This window comes from Piliocolobus tephrosceles, chromosome 13 (genome assembly GCF_002776525.5).
Source record: "Piliocolobus tephrosceles isolate RC106 chromosome 13, ASM277652v3, whole genome shotgun sequence".
Lineage (NCBI taxonomy): Eukaryota > Metazoa > Chordata > Mammalia > Primates > Cercopithecidae > Piliocolobus > Piliocolobus tephrosceles.
Window position 1 is genome coordinate 9,405,325 of NC_045446.1, and position 16,128 is coordinate 9,421,452.

General features: G+C 59.6%; 2 protein-coding genes across 9 annotated transcripts in view; both read left to right on the forward strand.

Moving 5' to 3' along the window:
• The window catches only part of RASGRP2 (RAS guanyl releasing protein 2), a 21,100-nt gene extending 20,603 nt beyond the window's left edge, over positions 1-497 (forward strand). For 5 of the 8 annotated variants that reach the window (XM_023186214.1, XM_023186213.1, XM_023186218.1 and 2 more), the window contains exons 16-17: positions 42-109; positions 275-497. In XM_023186214.1, coding sequence (XP_023041982.1) covers positions 42-103 — 62 coding nt within the window. In that variant the 3' untranslated portion in view covers positions 104-109; positions 275-497. The remainder of the gene's footprint in view (positions 1-41; positions 110-274) is intronic. The other 3 variants (XM_023186216.1, XM_023186219.1, XM_023186215.2) reach the window with 1 other exon arrangement.
• A 3,979-nt stretch (positions 498-4,476) lies between these two features.
• Positions 4,477-16,128, forward strand: part of NRXN2 (neurexin 2) — a 122,534-nt gene continuing 110,882 nt past the window's right edge. Inside the window, exons 1-2 of the mRNA XM_026446535.2 lie at positions 4,477-4,705; positions 13,771-14,750. Coding sequence (XP_026302320.1) covers positions 13,970-14,750 — 781 coding nt within the window. The 5' untranslated portion in view covers positions 4,477-4,705; positions 13,771-13,969. The remainder of the gene's footprint in view (positions 4,706-13,770; positions 14,751-16,128) is intronic.

Genomic DNA, 16,128 nt, shown 5'->3' on the forward strand with positions numbered 1-16,128 from the left:
CAGGGACCTGGAAGTGTGTTCTGCAGCAATCCCCCTCCCAGCAGAGATCCGTGAGGAGGAGGTACAGACGGTGGAGGATGGGGTTTTTGACATCCACTTGTAATAGATGGTGAGTCCTCCCACAGCAGGCACCAGAGCTCCCCACTGAGGGCTGGGGCGGGGGTGGGGAGTATCAGGGAAATGGGTGCTTTATCCAAATGGCCCCAAGCCAGGTGGGTTACTACCTTGTTGTTGAGAGGGGTGTCTTCCTCACAACCTGTTTTTCTCTTCCCAGCTGTGGTTGGATCAAGGACTCTCATTCCTGCCTTGGAGAAAAGACTTCAACCAGAGCAGGAAGCCTGGGGGTGTTGGGGCAGGAGACTGGGGCTGGGGGTGGGATATGAGGGTGGCATGCAGCTGAGGGCAGGGCCAGGGCTGGCGTCCCTAAGGTTGTACAGACTCTTGTGAATATTTGTATTTTCCAGATGGAATAAAAAGGCCCGTGTAATTAATCTTCACCATCAGTGCCTAGAATCCCGGGGGGTGGGGTGATGCTATACTCTACAGGATGACAATCTTGGGAGCTAGAACTTTGTAGCAGGAGAAACTTGGGAGGTCTGGACTCTCCTGTGTCTGGAATCTTGGGGGAGAGAATCTTAGAAGCAGAAAACCTTGGAATATAAGAATCTTGGGGAGGGTCTAGGATCTTGAGGAGACCAGATTCTTGGACATCTAAAACTTGAAACTAGTAGGGCTTGGCACCCGAGAATTGCGGGGCCAGTGGTCCTGCATACCCAAAGCCTTCAGCCCATGGCCAGAATTCCCTTGCTGGACAGGGGGCCTTTCAGCCCCTGCTTGTACGCTTCCAGTAACAGGGCCCTCACTGCAGGAATCGTGGGAGGGAGGGGGGCAGTGCAGAGTTGCTGGCTGTGGGGGAAGGGAGGGAGGGCCCTGGGCAGTCCGAGGAGGGCCCTGCTGGGCTTGTGCCTCAGGGCGGGGGCTGCACTCCTCGGCCTTGCAGCCTCCTGGCCTGGTGCTGCTGCCAGCCGGAAGGACAGTGACTTCCAGAGGAAATGCATATCGATCCTGCTTTCAGCCTCCGGTGGCGGCCTCTCCCAACCCAGCTCTTCCCTCCTGAGCCTGCAGCATGGAGGTTTTGGGGGTCACTGCTACCTGAAGAAGGCTAAAGCCACTTCTTTTTTTTTTTTTTTTTTTTTTAGACGAAGTCTCCCCGGCTGGAGTGCAGTGGGCAATCTCGGCTCACTGCAACCTCCGCCTCCTGGGTTCAAGCAATTCCCTGCCTCAGCCTCCTGAGTAGCTGGGATTACAGGCACCCTCCACCATCCCTGGCTAATTTTTGTACTTTTAGTAGAGACGGGGTTTCACTATCTTGGCCAGGCTGGTCTTGAACTCCTGACCTCATGATCCACCTGCCTCAGCCTCCCAAAGTGCTGGGATTACAGGTGTGAGCCACTGCACCTGGCCGGCTAAGGCCACTTCTAAGGCTGGTCTGGGAGTTTACTAAAGGTTCTGAAGCTGGGCCGGGCTGCCCTTAGAGTCAGGAGACTCCAGACAGCAGTCCTGACAATGGGAGCTACCTCCTAAGTCCCCCAAACTGGGAGGTGTCCCACAGCAGCTGTGGGATTGTCCTGGGGGTGGAGACCTGAGCACCTTCAACTCCAAAGCCCAGTATCTGCAGGCCTGGCCATGGCCTCAGTTCCCCCATGAATGCCCCGGCCCCCCACTCCAGGGTTTCTCCACATCACATCCATCCCTGCTTTGAGACCCCACTCCCCCTGGCATATTCTTTATTTTGTGTCACTCCTTTCTCTTTCCTGGTCATACCTCTCCTGCAGGCCTACCCCGTGTTGGGCCCCCCATCCCTGTCTCTGCATCAGGTGCCCCCTGCCCCTCCTTCTGTCCTCAGCCCCCTACACCCTTCCCCCTCTTGAGGCTGTAATATCCGTTTCACGATTTGGGGGCTGAGTTGCTATAACAACAGACGGCGATTGTGTTGTGAAGAGCAGCTCGCTCCTGTGCTGCCTGCCTCCTGCGCTGCCTCCATCCCTGCAGCCCAGTCGGCTCCTCTCCTCACCACCCTCGAGTACCAGTCTGGCCTCTTCCTGGTGTGTGTGTGTGTGTGTGTATGTGTGTGCATGCGTATGTGTGTTCAGGTCTGCCTGTCGGGATGTGATGTGTAGCGGTCTTCATGGTTGCATGTGTCTGAATTTGGTGTCTGAGCTTCACGTTGTATGTGTCTGTGTGCATGTGTGTGCACAGACATGCGTGCTGTATCTGCTGTTTCCCCTCCCCCATGTGTCCCCACTAGCCTTTGCACATGGCAGAAGGGCATGTGCTCAGCATATCACTCAACTGTCCACATTGGGTGGGTGCCTGTGTGCGGTGTGTGAGTATGGGGTGTGTCTTGAAGTGGCAGGTCCCAAATGCTTAGGCAGTCTGAACCTTGGACCTTGCAGAGAGGAGAGAAGTCCCTGTAGGTGGGAGGGGCAGGGAGGTGCAGCAGCTGCCCAGTGACCTTTTCTGCCCTTGATGGGCAAAGCCGGGGGTGGGGACAGGAGACAAGTGCTCATACTTACCTCCCTCCCTGCCCAGACTCCTCTGTAAGAGTCTGAGTCTGTCTCTGTGAACCATTGCACCTGTCTGTCTATCTATGCCCTGATGCCTGGATGGACAGGTGTGTGTGTGTGTATGTGTCTGAATGAGTGTGAGGAGGCTGCAGGAAGAGGAACAGTGGGGGATGGGCAGGAAAGTGGGCTGTGGGGTCAGAGAGGCGATTTCACATTCATAGGCCCTGACTCAGCAGTTCCATTCTCTGGCTCCTTCAGTGGCTTTGGTGGGGATGCCCTGAGGGTCTCTCCAAGGTCAGAGTGGGCCCTAAGTCTGGGACCTGGCTTAGGGATCACCCTTCTCGACTCCTAGGAAACACTCCTTGCAGCCTGGGTCCCCCTCTTACCCTGTCACAGGCTGGGGAAGGAGGTTCCCTTTGGGGGGCTGGTGTCCGCGTTAAGCCACTCAGTAACTGACCACTCTCTTCAAAGTGCCTGGGCAGGGGTCCAGAATGACTGTGGGCAGGTCTCCTGGGTGCACCTGTTCTGGGCATGCATTAATTGCCTGGTGTGGGTACCTGTGTGCACAAGTGTGTGTATTCTTGGGCAGTATATGCTTCCTGTGGGTGTGTTACCATGGTGGGGCATTTCTGCAGTGTTCCTGTGTGTTTCTGGGAATGCCCAGTGTTCACAGCTAGGTGTGCATGGCTGTGAGTGCCCGATGTGCATGCATTGGTGGTTGAATGTAAGTGTTCTTGCATGTTGCCTCTGGCTAAGGAAGTGCCAACTACAACCAGCTGTGCAGATCACAGACCCTGCAACAGAAATCAGGGTCCTGGAGTGAGCTGGCAGAATGGTCTGGCACGTGCGCGCGCACACACACGCACACACACTCTGTCTCATTCAGCAGCCCAGTGACCAGCCTCCGGGTACACACACTAGGTGCCAGTGTGTGTACACTTTTATTGGCGGAGTGAGTGAAGGGCGTCCCCCAGTCCCCGACACTTGTACAGATGCACAGTGATGCATTTACCCTTACAGGCGAGACCTGCGACCCCCAGCACCACTCTAACTCTGAAACTCATGGATGGGAGGAGGAGAACAGAGAAGGGGGCTGCTGCCAGGTGCCCTCAGTCACCAGGCATGTGCAGCCGCAACCCCGCCCCCACACCTACTCGTACCCCAGTCCAGGGTTCCAGGCAGAACTTAGAGTTTGGCATCAAACTCTGGGATTCCCATGAGGCAGGACTGGGAAACCCCCAAGTCCTAGGTCTACCCCGCCCCCATCTCTGCCTTTCCTTTCCCCAATGCCTCCGTCTTTATCCCAGCAAAGCCCCTTTCTCTTCAGTGCTGGGGGCTCCAAACCAGGGGCCCTCTGGACGGTGGGAGGAGGGGGCCAGGCTATCGGCTGGAAAAAGCCCCCAGCAGCCGTGGCCCCACCGGGTCCCCCTTCTCCAGTCCCCTCGAAGCCCGGGCCCGCCCCTGAGCATAGCCGGCAGAGGGCACTGCGGCCCAGGCCCCGCACCAGCCCTGCTCCCGCGGCGCCCCAAGTCGGGGTCCACAATCTCTCCTTCGGCTAGTCCCAGCCCCTGCGCTGCGCGAAGACCCGCTGGCCGTTGCGGGAGGGTGCGGGACCCAAGGCCCCGAACCAAGGGGCGAGGGTGCCTGGGTTCCCTGAAAAGGCACTGAGGCCGGGTTTGGGGCCCGCCTGGTTGGGGGCCTGGGCACCCGAGAACCTCGAGAGTCTGGGAGGAGCGCGGGTACCACGGAGCCGGGACGCCTGGGTCCCGCGCAGGGGAGGCAGTGGGCCTGGGGAGCCGCCGGACTGGCGGCTTCTGCGCCCTTGCATTGGCTGCGCTGCTCGTCCGTCAGCGCAGTGTGGTCCAATGGACGCGTCTCGGGGGCGGGCACTGGTGCTGATGCTGCCGTCAGTCGGTGTTGCAGGGATGCGGCGGCGGGAGCAGCCGCCCTGACTCGCGGAGCATCCTCCTCGGAGAGGCACCGCGGCGGGGCGGGCGGGCGGGGACGCGGCGGGGAGTGAGAGAGGCGCGAGGCGGCAGACACCGCTAGCCCCTGCTCTGCCACCCGCCCGAGACGGAGACGGGGCGGCCCTGTGGCTCTGCTACCCACCCTCCAGCTTCTGGCGCCCCGAGAACCAGGTAAAAAGGCGGGGGGGCTGCGGCGGAGACAGGCGGGGGGCGGGAGCCGATCGGGGGGGGGGGGCGGGGCGGAGGGGGGGGGGGGGGGGGGCGCCGCGCTGAGAGGGCTGGCCGGGTGACAGAGAGGAGGCAAAGCCGCTGGGGGCTTGGGGGTCGGAGGCTCCTGTGGAAGGGGCACTGGCCCTGACAGCTGGGGAGAATGGGGAGGGGTGGGAGGGAGGGTCTTTGGGGGGAGGGTGGGGGAAAGAAGGAGGGGCATCCAGAGGACTGTGAGGGGGTTCTAAAAGGGGGGTCCCCAGTCTGTGCTAGCCCCAGAGGCTGGAAGCAGCGCCGGGCCAGAGGGGCTGTTGTGTTCTGGAGGGTCTAACCAGCGAGAAACTGGGCTTCGTGGGAGGAGAGGAGAGGGGGCTGGAGAGGAGAGAGAAGTGGAGAGGGAAGGAAAGGGGCCAGGCCAAGGGCTTCGTCCTGAGAGGACCCACTGAGTACCAGGCTTTCCTGGGGGATGGGAGCCAAGGCGAGAAGAGGTTACTGGGAGAGGGCAGAGGGGAATGTGCCGAGGTGCTCCAGGCAGAGATGGGTCTGTGCTGGTGGAGAGCTGGGGAAGATGCGGTCTGAGGGAGAGGAGCGGAAGCTTGCGGGGGAGGGCTGGGGGTGATGAGAGAGGGAGACTGGGAAATCAGTAGGAGGGGGCTTTGCTGGGGTGGGAATGAGCTGGGGGCGGTGACAGGGTTCTGGTCAGAGAGTGCTGCAGGGGGAGAGGAAGCTGCAGGGCCCTTGGCTTGCTCCCCCACCCCTAAAGAGGAAGGGACCATTTCTCATGTCCCAGCCTCCTCCCCCAGCTGAAGCAGCAGTCTTCCCTGGGATCTTTGGGTTGGGGTATGAGCCTTTGAACCCTTGATGGGCTCTTGGGGCACAACTGGCTTTGGGGTGCTGTTGTCTCCTTTACTCTCACCCCCCTCCTGAGTCTTGGGAGAGGGCATTCGATGCCTCATTGAGCTAGCAAGGGCTGGGAGGGGCTTTTTCTTGGTGTCTGGAGGTGAAGGAGGAGGCTGTCCACCTGGAATAATGAAACAGATTTTTAGGGGGTGGGTCTTGGGTCCCCAGTCCCTTGGCTGCCCTGGGGGCTTCCAGATAGCCCTGTTTTTGTATGTGTTGGCGGGTGGGCATCTCTCCTCTTCCTTTCATTCTTATCCTTCCCTCTTGTCCACCTTCCCAGTGTCTGGGTGTTCCTTTTGGGGGAGGGTAGACATTAGGGTCTTACTTTCTCTGTCTTCTGCCAGAGAAGGAGAAAGAAAGAAGGGGGAGGGAAGGAGAAGGGGAGGGAGGTCTGTGGTCCACTAACTGTGAGGCCTTCTGTTTTGTGGGTGCTTCAGCCCCTCAGTCCCTAGCTCCTCTTGCTTCCAGGGATGGCTCCAGGGATGCTAGCATCTGAGGTGTGGCTGGATCTTTTGGGAGGCAGGGGAGAAGGGTGTGCTGGGGGCTCTCCATTCATGCTAGAGGAAGTGTTCTCAGACCCATCCTGTCCTCAGATCCACAGGGGTAGGCGGGATGGATCAACCGGCCACGGCTGCTGGGCAGTTCTTTCCAGGAGCCTGGGCCTCTCCTGGCGTCTTGGCCTGGGTTGAATCCATATGACAGTGGAGTTCTGAGAGGAGGGACTGGGTGATTGAGTGGCTGGTGGGGACCCCTCTTTCCTTCCAGGCTCAGTCACTACCCAGGTCCAGCTGCTCCCTCCCGCCTGCCCTTGCCAGTGACACAGACACTCTGCCAATGATACACATGCTCGGTGGCACCCACCCAGACACACACCTACACAGGCACACACACCTGCATACACAATACACCTCTTGGCAGCATACCGCCCACATTCCCCACCCAGAGAGGCTGCCACCTCGTGCCTGCCTCCTTGAGACCTCCCCCAGGTGCCTTGCTGTCATGTACACAACACACACACGGTCACTATGTGCCCCCAGAGCCCCAAGCGCAGCACTGCCAGCCCTCACCCTTGGATGCACACAGCCCCCATCCAACCAATCACCTCCGCAGGCTCACAGCCATTGCAGGCACACCTGTGCTTCTTCCTCATACACCTTCAGTCCCTGCAACACACCCTCTCCTTCTAGACACCCCATCCCTCCAAGGTCTTCACAGCACATGTGCACACCCTCCTAGACACACCAGTCCCTGACCCCAGCAAGCTCATCCTGAAGTACCATGTGCATGTCTGTCTGGGTGCTGAGCACTTTGCCCCAGGCCTTTGTGTGTGTGCACGTGTGTGTGCACACCAGTACACACTTGCTAATACACTTTATGCTGTGGCTCACCCCCTAAACTTCTCTTCTACTTTCTCTCTCATTTGCTTATCTTTGTACCTTCGGCCCAGGGCCTCCTACCCTTCCTGGTCACAACCACGACCCTTCCTGGTGGAGTCCAGCCCCCAGCTATACCTGGCTTCCCTGGGAGCCTTCCCATTTCTAAGTGGCCCCACCCCCCGCATCAGTCCTCAGGCACAGGGGCCCCTACACCTGCCTGTGCACTGGAGACACTGTCCTTTCATTCGCAGCTCCCAAGTCCAGATCCCACGGGGATGCCCTGATTGTGTGTCCTCACCCGCCACCCACCCTGCTGCTCCATCTGTTGGTGCAGCTCCCCCACCCCTGCCCCTTCCACACTGACGGGCCTGTGGGCTCTCGGAGACTCATTCAACAAACAGTCTGGTGCACACCTTCAGAGGTGTGCGTGGCACTTTGTTAGCATTTACGAAGCTGCTTCCCCACTGCCACCACCGCTGTTTGGCATGGTGGGGTGAGGGTGAGGCTGGGACTCCACTGTGCTCCTCAGTGAGCCTCAGTTTCCTCACCTGTGAAATGGGATCCTCATCCCTACCTAATGGGATATTACAAGGACTCACTGAGAGGACAATGATGGCAATGACAGTAGTAACAAGCATATTTATTGTGAACCTACTGTGTGCCTGGCCCTGTGCGAAGCACTCTGTAAACCTTACTTTGATGTTTTTGTCAGGCACATAGAAGGTCCCCATAAATGGTAGCTATTTTTATTGTCATTATCATAACCTTCCCTGCACACACACATGAGCACACACACACGCACGCACACACACACCTGTCATAGATACCTTTAGGAACATTCCCAGGCACCTTGTGCTTACTCACAAGGCCGCCCCTGGAAGCCATCTGTCCCCTCTGCATCACTGGGGTGCACCCACCCAGGCTGCTGTGCCGCAGCTGTGCACAGCATAGGTACGCTTGGTGCTTATCCCTCCCACCACCTACCTCCATGCTCCCATGCACCTGTCCTCCGGCCCCCACTGCACCGAGTCATTCCATTGCATCTCCGTCCCCAGCCCACCTGTTTCCCCAGCTCCACGAGGTGGCAACAGCCTTGTCCTGTGCACCCTGAGCTACCAGCTCCTGGGCCCAGCCCGCTCCCTGCTTCTCTCCATGACACAGAGAGCTGCTTGGAGACCCGTGGACATGCTCACTCATGCCCAGCCCACCCTGGCATGGGACTCTGACTTATCTTTAGACCTGTTTGTTCCTTCTCCTGCCCTCTGAGTCAGGACAACTGACCAGCAGAGTTGAGGAGGACACGAGGGATAGGGATTAGACAGAACCAAATCTGAATCCCAGCTCCGCCATTTACTATTTGTGGGACCTTGGGTGGGTCCCTTCTCCCCTTTGAGTGTCTATTTCCTTATCTGTAAAAGGAGCAGTGATAATACTTGTCTTGCTTACTTTTCTCACCAAGCCCTGGTGAGGATCAAAGGAAACACTAGGCACTCAGTACTGCAAACTGTAAAAGGCCGAGATGAGAAGTTTTAAAAATAATCATTAATATGACACACTTTTTTTTCACACGTTAGTCTATGCCAGGCACTGTACTAGGTGCTTTATGTATGTTAATTCTAATTTTGACAACACTATTACTATCTCTATTTTATACATAAAGAAAGTGAAGCACAGAGAGGCTGAGTAACTTACCAAAGATCACACAGCTGGGTAGGGGTAGAGCTGGCATTTGAACCCAGGCTTTGGAGCCAGTGCCTCTAACCACTGTGCTGTCTTGTTTTTGCTGCTGCTGAGGTTATGGCTGGGTGTGGACAGGCTTGGGGTCTTCCCTTTTTTTCTGCCAGATCATCTCGGCCGGAAGGAAGGGGAGGTAGGAACTGTTGTTCGCTGTCTGCCAATCCTGCCTGGAGTTTCATGGGGGAGAGGGGACCCTCCGGAAAACACTCTGCACCTGAAAAGAACCTCAGGGGTCAAGCAGTCTGCTGTCCTCTTCCATATGATTCAAGAGCCTCCCCCACGCGGAGCCTCTCTGAGCAGCAGTCATCCGGTCTCACCTCAAACACCTCCACAGACGGGAACTCACCGCCCCCCGAGGCAGCCTACTCCATTGTTGGATGCTTTAGATTGCCAGCCAGCAAGTTTCTCTTTAGCCTGAGCCAGAATCTCCCCCCGTAGCACGCACTTCTCCCACCTGTCCACAGGCTGCCTTCTGGGGCCACCAGAATGTGTGTAAACCCAGCTCTTCCTCCCTGGCGCCTGGAGGAGGCCCCTGCTGTCTCACTCCCAGCTGGCAGGAGAGGATGCTGGCGTGAGGAGAGGAGAGCCAGAGGGAGGCCGGCATCCCCATGGCTGGAGGTGTGTGTATGGGCGTGTGTTTGTGTGTGTGGGCATTGACAGAGAGGGGGCTGTGTGGATGTGGGGAGAGAGCCCTTGGCCAGGGGCTCTGCTTGTGTGGGCATGGATCACCATATGCGTACTTGCCCCGGTGGCGTGGGGCTGAGGCCTTTGGTCAGGCAGGAGGGCCCAGGTCTAGGTCAGCAAGTGCAATGGGAGGTGTCTGGAATGGAAGGCCAGCGACCTTGGTTCTAGTCTTGCTTTTCTGTGTGATCCCAGGCCAGCTCACTGCCCCTCCCTGGGACTCAGTTTCCACATCAGGAAAAAAGGAGAAGATGAACCCCATGAGCTCTGAGGTCTCTGTCTCCCAGGCCCAAGAGTGGGCTTTAGAGTGGGGCACCTGAGAGAGCCGTGTCCCCTGTGAAGGCCACATCAGAGGAGGGTGGGCTCTGACCCCAGACACAGTGGTAAAAGAAATGCCTTGGAGCCCTCACACCCTTTACCTGCACTGTGGCCTCAGGCAAGTGAATTCATCGTTCTAAGCTCAGCTTCCTGGTCTGTAAGCCAGAGTGACAAAATGACCTCCTAGAAGCTGAAGGATTGAATAAGACAGTGCACATGGGGTCCAGCCTGGTATCTGATGCAGACAGAGCCCAAAGTTTGCAGCCCAGAGGCTTCAGTGGCACTGACCTGGCCATGGGAAGATGAGGAGGAGGCCCTGGCCTAGGAGGACCCAGGAAGAGTTACCGGGAGATGGTAATGTTGAGTTACGGGAGAGGGTAATGTTGAGTTATCGGGAGAGGGTAATGTTGAGTTATCAGGAGAGGGTAATGTTGGGGAGAGGCAGCAGCAGTTCTGAGGGCAGCCTAGCCACTCCCTGCCCCATCCACTCCACCTTGGGCACCACTGGCCCAAGGCTGCTGAGTCTATCTGTGGGCGGGGGCAGGCTGGGAGGCACTAGGGAGCTGACTGGATGCAGAACCCCAGGAATACTCAGGTGGTCAGCTCCTCAGAGGTGTGGTGGCTCCGGGCCAGCAGTGGGTTGGGTGGCAGTGTGCACTGCACTGACGTCAGTAAGCAGGCAGGTACCCCAGGGCCACCCTGCAGTGTCCCTGCACTGGCGGTGGGCAATGGAAGAAGAAAAGTGGGCCCTGGGGGGGGGGGCAGTACTTGGACGCTGTGGGTGCAGGGGGGCTTCCTCTGCATTGCATAAACCTGGGGAGGAGCTGTTGCCTTGTACAACTCCAGGGGACACCGTTTACTTGATATGGCCATGTGAGGCAATGGCCCTGGGCTGTGGGGAGACCTCTGGAGAAAGGGTAGCTGCTGAGTTCCAGGAGCTGAGGAAGGATGGAGCATCCCAGGGTAGCAGGAGCCCCCTGTGTTCTAGGAGAAGGGTGGGTTGGAGGCTGGGTCGGCTGCAGCCTGGGCCTGGGGTGGGAGAGGCGCAGGGAGGGGAAAGGCGAGGGGAAGAGCAGCACGTTTCCTGGACACTAAGCGTGGGAATGGAAAGGACCCAGGTGTCCGCTGGCTCACTCCTCCTGGGGCCATCTCTGCCTGGCAAGCGTGAAGCCACCCCAAGGGCCTGTGGATCCCTGGGGAGAGAGGACTCAGGGAGTGCTGGGGCTTCCTCCTGGTCAGCCCCGCGGCCCCTGTGCCCCTGGCAGCCTGGCTGGCCTCTGCTGCAGAGCTGTGGGCTGCAGGGAGAATGAGTAATGAGCCTTGAGGGGCCGCAGGCCCAGACCTTGCTTCTGACCCTCCCTGGAGGCACCGCATAAGGCCAGCCTCTGTCCCTGAACCAGCTCACAGAAGCCTGCCTGCACGGCACCCCTCCCACTCTCCCTCCACACGGACCAGTAGAACCTCTGCCTCCTGGACTCTCACCCGCTTTGCCTCCCTGACCCTCCACCCAGATAACATTCCCTTTGGCTCTCAGGACCCAGGCATCTGCCTTCCAGCCTCTGGCAGCTTCCCCACCATCTTTCACTCTATCTGTCCTCCCCCAACTTCCTGCCCCTAGCCTTTCCCACAGAACCTGCCTGCCATCTCCCTAAAGGGTGGTGGATGTGACCATGGCAGGGGGTCTGGGCTGGGGGTGGGGCAGATGAAAGAATCCCTCCTATTCTGAGCTTGGGGGTGAGTGGACAGCAGCACGAAATCCTATTCCCTCCGCCAGTGGAAATCGATAGCTAATTAATTCCCTCCCCAAAATAGTGTCCGGAGGTGGGGGTGGGTGCTGGGAGAGCAGCAGACAGAGGCTAGGCCAGGCCAGACTGAGATGGAGACCCTAGCAGGGAGGGAGGGAGGCATGCTGGTCACTCTTCTGGCCACAGGGCTGTCCCTTTGCTGAGGGTCTTTGGCTACCCCTTCTGGAAAAGAGGAAAAGCTTAGACCTTTCCCTGAGGAGCCTGAGGAGCCCCCTTCCCTGCCCTGGGCTGGGGATGCATGTGTGTGTGTGGGGGGGGGGGGGGGAGGTGACGGCGTCAATCAGGCTGGGAGCAGGTGCTGCATTTAATTTGATTGGCTAATTAGCCCGCACATGTTAATTATCTCCATTACCCAATGAGGAGAGGCAGTGGCAAAGCTATATATAACCTGACAGGAGTGGGGGCTGCTTGCTTGGATCTCTTCCCCACTGCCCAGACAGAGGCAGTCCTTGGAGGGGTGCTGGGGCAGGACATTGGAGCCTTGTAGGACTGGGAGGGCAGCAGTCAGGAGTTGGATGGCAGGACCCAAGGGCTGAGCTTTACGGGCCTCTTGGAGATGGCTCCCCCAACGCTCCCGACTACCTTCTGAGGCCTTTTCTGTCCCATCTTCCTCTGCACAAGGGTCACTCTCCAGACGCCCCCTCACTATGGCTTTTTAGGGGGTCCCTCGTTTCCATCCACATAGCTCTTTGGCTCCTCACTGCACCTCCGCAGCCTTCCCCACCCGAAGTCAGCCCTCTCCTTATCTTCTGGTTCTCACCTCACTGAGTTACACCTGTGGCTGTCCTGTGCTTTTTCTATTTCCTGGGGATGCTGGAGTCAAGCAGACTTGAATCTGAGTCTCAGTTTCCTGCTGACTGGCCGTGTGACCTTGGGCAAGTCCCCAGATCTCTTTACCTGGGTTTCCCCAGGGGTTAATGAGAATAATGGGACTTCCAGAGTGATTATGTAAAATGACATTTGTAAAAATGCCCAGCACCCAGGGCACTGACAAATGCTGTTTGGATTTGGAATTTAATTTTCTCTGTCTTTCATTTCTCCCCACTAGGCCACCTTTCTCCTCCATTACTCTTCCATCTCTGTCACTTTTCAGGCACTTCCTCTCCTTTCTCTTTCTCTCCCCTCTTGCTTCAGTCTTTCCCTGTCTTTTCCTAAACTCTAGCCCCTCCCTGCTTCTCTCCCAGGCTTCTCCCCACCTCCTTCCCTCCCTCCCTCCCCAAAATAAAATCAATGCAATATTCAGGAGGGTTGTTGGATATAAATAATTACGACTTGGAGTTTAACGAGATGCAAATTCCCCTCCCCGGCGTGGGGTATAAATTGCTCTCTGACAGCCCGTTACAAGGGTAATCATTTCAGAAAGGCAATTTTATGCAAATAAGCCTGCCTGCCTCCTGGTGGCTCCCCCAATCTTGGGTGGGGGGTGGGCAGAGGGAACTGAAGGGTGAAGAGAGCCCAGGTAGTGGGGCCAGTCCTGAGGCTGAGCACCGAGAACTGGAAGTTGAGGATGACAGACATTTAGCTTCAGAAAGGACCTGGGTTGATAAGCAGAGAGGCTGGGGCATGGGAAGGGGCGAGCGTGGTTTTGGGGGAACTGGAGACACAGAATTGGATGCCAGTGTCCCTGCTAGGATAGAGAGGGCTTGGGGCCTGGATATCTGGGTCCTGGCTGGCTTCTCTCCCTTGCCCCTTCCCAGTCTGGTTACCCTGTGATACCATTGACGAATTGGCATTTAATTAATCCCAATGAATTATTTAGCAACTTCATCATCCAATATCAAGGGCTGATGAGAGGAACAGTGGCTGGAGGTAGGAGCCAGGCAAAGAGGTTGGGCGGTTCAGAGAAGGGACTGGGGTCACCAGGCTGAGGAGAGTGACTAGCCTCACTCGAGGAGCTGGCCTTGGTCCTGACACCCGGGTCCTTTGAGAGGGTGAGGGCGCGGGCAGATGGGTTGGGCTCTTACAGGGCTGGAATGTGTCAACTCTCCCTGACCACATCTCAAACCAATGCTGCCCCTAGTGCGTGCCATCTCTCCCAAGTGCTGGCCCCCGGAATCCGTGTCTCTTGCCTCGGAACCCTCTGCAGGTCAGGGCCTCTCTAAGTTATGTAGGGAAACAGTCTGGTGCCTGCTGATACGAGTGGGGAGCCCGGCACCGACAGCCCCTCTCGTTGGAGCCCCTCATTAACCCTTTCCTCTCTGTTCTCCCGCAGGCATCCCTCCCCGCTCTTCCGTCCGAGCCCGCGGCGGGGGAGGGGCGCCGCCGCCGCCACCCGAGGGAAGCCGGCGCCTGGCCCTCTGCGCACCTCGCCCCGCGGCCGGGCCCATGGCACTGTGAGCCGGCAAGAGAGCCCCGCTCGGCGCGGGGAGCTCCCGGCCCCCTCCCGCCCCATGCGCCCGCGGCTCTGAAGCATGAGCGGGGGCCGGGGGCCGGGCGGGGCCGGGGCCGCCGGAGGCATGGCGCCCGGGAGCCGGTGGCGGCTGCCACCGCCGTCGCCGCTGGTGCTGCTGCTGCTGCTGCTGGCGCTGGCGGCGCGCGCGGACGGCCTGGAGTTCGGCGGCGGACCCGGGCAGTGGGCTCGCTACGCGCGCTGGGCGGGCGCGGCGAGCAGCGGCGAGCTTAGCTTCAGCCTGCGTACTAACGCCACGCGCGCGCTGCTGCTCTACCTGGATGACGGCGGCGACTGCGACTTCCTGGAGCTGCTGCTGGTGGACGGCCGCCTGCGGCTGCGCTTCACGCTTTCGTGCGCCGAGCCGGCCACGCTGCAGCTGGACACGCCGGTGGCCGACGACCGCTGGCACATGGTGCTGCTGACCCGCGACGCGCGCCGCACGGCGCTGGCGGTGGACGGCGAGGCCCGCGCCGCAGAGGTGCGCTCCAAGCGGCGCGAGATGCAGGTGGCCAGCGACCTGTTCGTGGGCGGCATCCCGCCCGACGTGCGCCTTTCGGCGCTCACGCTGAGCACCGTCAAGTACGAGCCGCCCTTCCGCGGCCTCTTGGCCAACCTGAAACTGGGCGAGAGGCCCCCTGCGCTGCTGGGCAGCCAGGGCCTGCGCGGCGCCACCGCCGACCCGCTGTGCGCGCCCGCGCGCAACCCCTGCGCCAACGGCGGCCTCTGCACTGTGCTGGCCCCCGGCGAGGTGGGCTGCGACTGCAGCCACACGGGATTCGGCGGCAAATTCTGCAGCGAAGGTGAGCTCCGGGGAGCGGCCGCCTGGCGCCTGGGCGCGGGGGTGAGGGCCTGGGGCGCCCCGTGGGGGTCGGAGCCTGTGGGGGCTCCTGAGGCATGGGGGCTGGGCGCGAGGGCTTGTGAGTGGGTGCGAGCGCGTCAGGACTGCGGGGACGCGTGTCCGGGCGAGGGCGCGTGGGGTTGGCGGTGGGCGGGGCGAGCGGGTGTAGCCGGCGTGGGCGTGGTCAGCGTGAGTCCCGCTGCGACCTGTGGGCAGCCTGTGTGGTCAGGTTCTGAAGGGGCTGCTGAGGGTGGGGTGCACGAAGCCCTGTGGGCTTGGTGGGTGAGGGGCTGTGAGGCGCTGGTGAAGGCTTGTGGGTGGGGTCTGCGTGGACAGGGCCCATTAAAGGCAGTGGGCGGGGACCATGGAGCCCCTGGAGGACAGTGGGTGGGGCTTGTGCATAGAGCGGGACCTCGTATGAGGCCGTGAGGGGCGGTGGGTGGGGCCGACGTGGAAAGGCCAGTGTGGGCAGGGCTTATGAGACAGGGGGCAGGACCTCGTGTGAGGCCATGAGGGGCGGTGAGTGGGGCCTGTGTGGAAGGCCAGTGTGGGCCGGGTCCATGAGACAGGGGGCGGGGCCTCATGTGAGACCGTGAGGGGCTGAGTGGGGCCTGTGTGGAAGGCCAGTGTGGGCGGGGCCTATGAGAAAGGGAGCAGGACCTCGTGTGAGACCGTGAAGGGCTATGAGTAGGGCCTGTGTGGAAGGCCAGTGTGGTCAGGGCCTAGGAGACAGGGCAGACCTTGTAGGAGGCTGTGAGGGGCTGAGTGGGGTCTGTGTGGAAGGCCAGTGTGAGCGGGGCCTATTAGACAGGGGACTGGGCCTCCTGTGAGATCATGAGGGGCTGAGCGGGGCCTGCGTGGGCGGGGCCTATGAGACAGGGGGCGGGGCCGCGTGTGAAACCGTGAGGGGCTGAGTGGGGCCTGTGTGGAGAGGCCAGTGTGGACAGGGCCTATGAGACGGGGATCGGAGCCATGTGGTGGGGCCTTCGGGCAGGGGGGGCGTAGTCGACAGTGGGTCGCAGTCTTTGAAGGTCCGCGAGCGAAGGGCGGGAAGTGCGGCCTGTGCGGCCTGGACAAGCACCAAGGGATGAGGGCCTAGGTGTGAGGACGCTGAGTGTAAGGAGAAGGACACAATAGCGATTCCAGGGCAGGCGAGGGAGAATGGGGATTGCGAAGCTGTGGCCAGGAAGGGAGTGTTTCTTTTTCACCACAGAATCCTCAGAGCGCCTTCAAAGAGTAAAGGGAAAACGAGGGAGAGGGTGGCTGAGGCTTCTCAGGTTCCTGACGAGGAGTGGACAGTTTGGCTGAGGGGCAGAGATGGCCAATAGTTTCTCTTGATG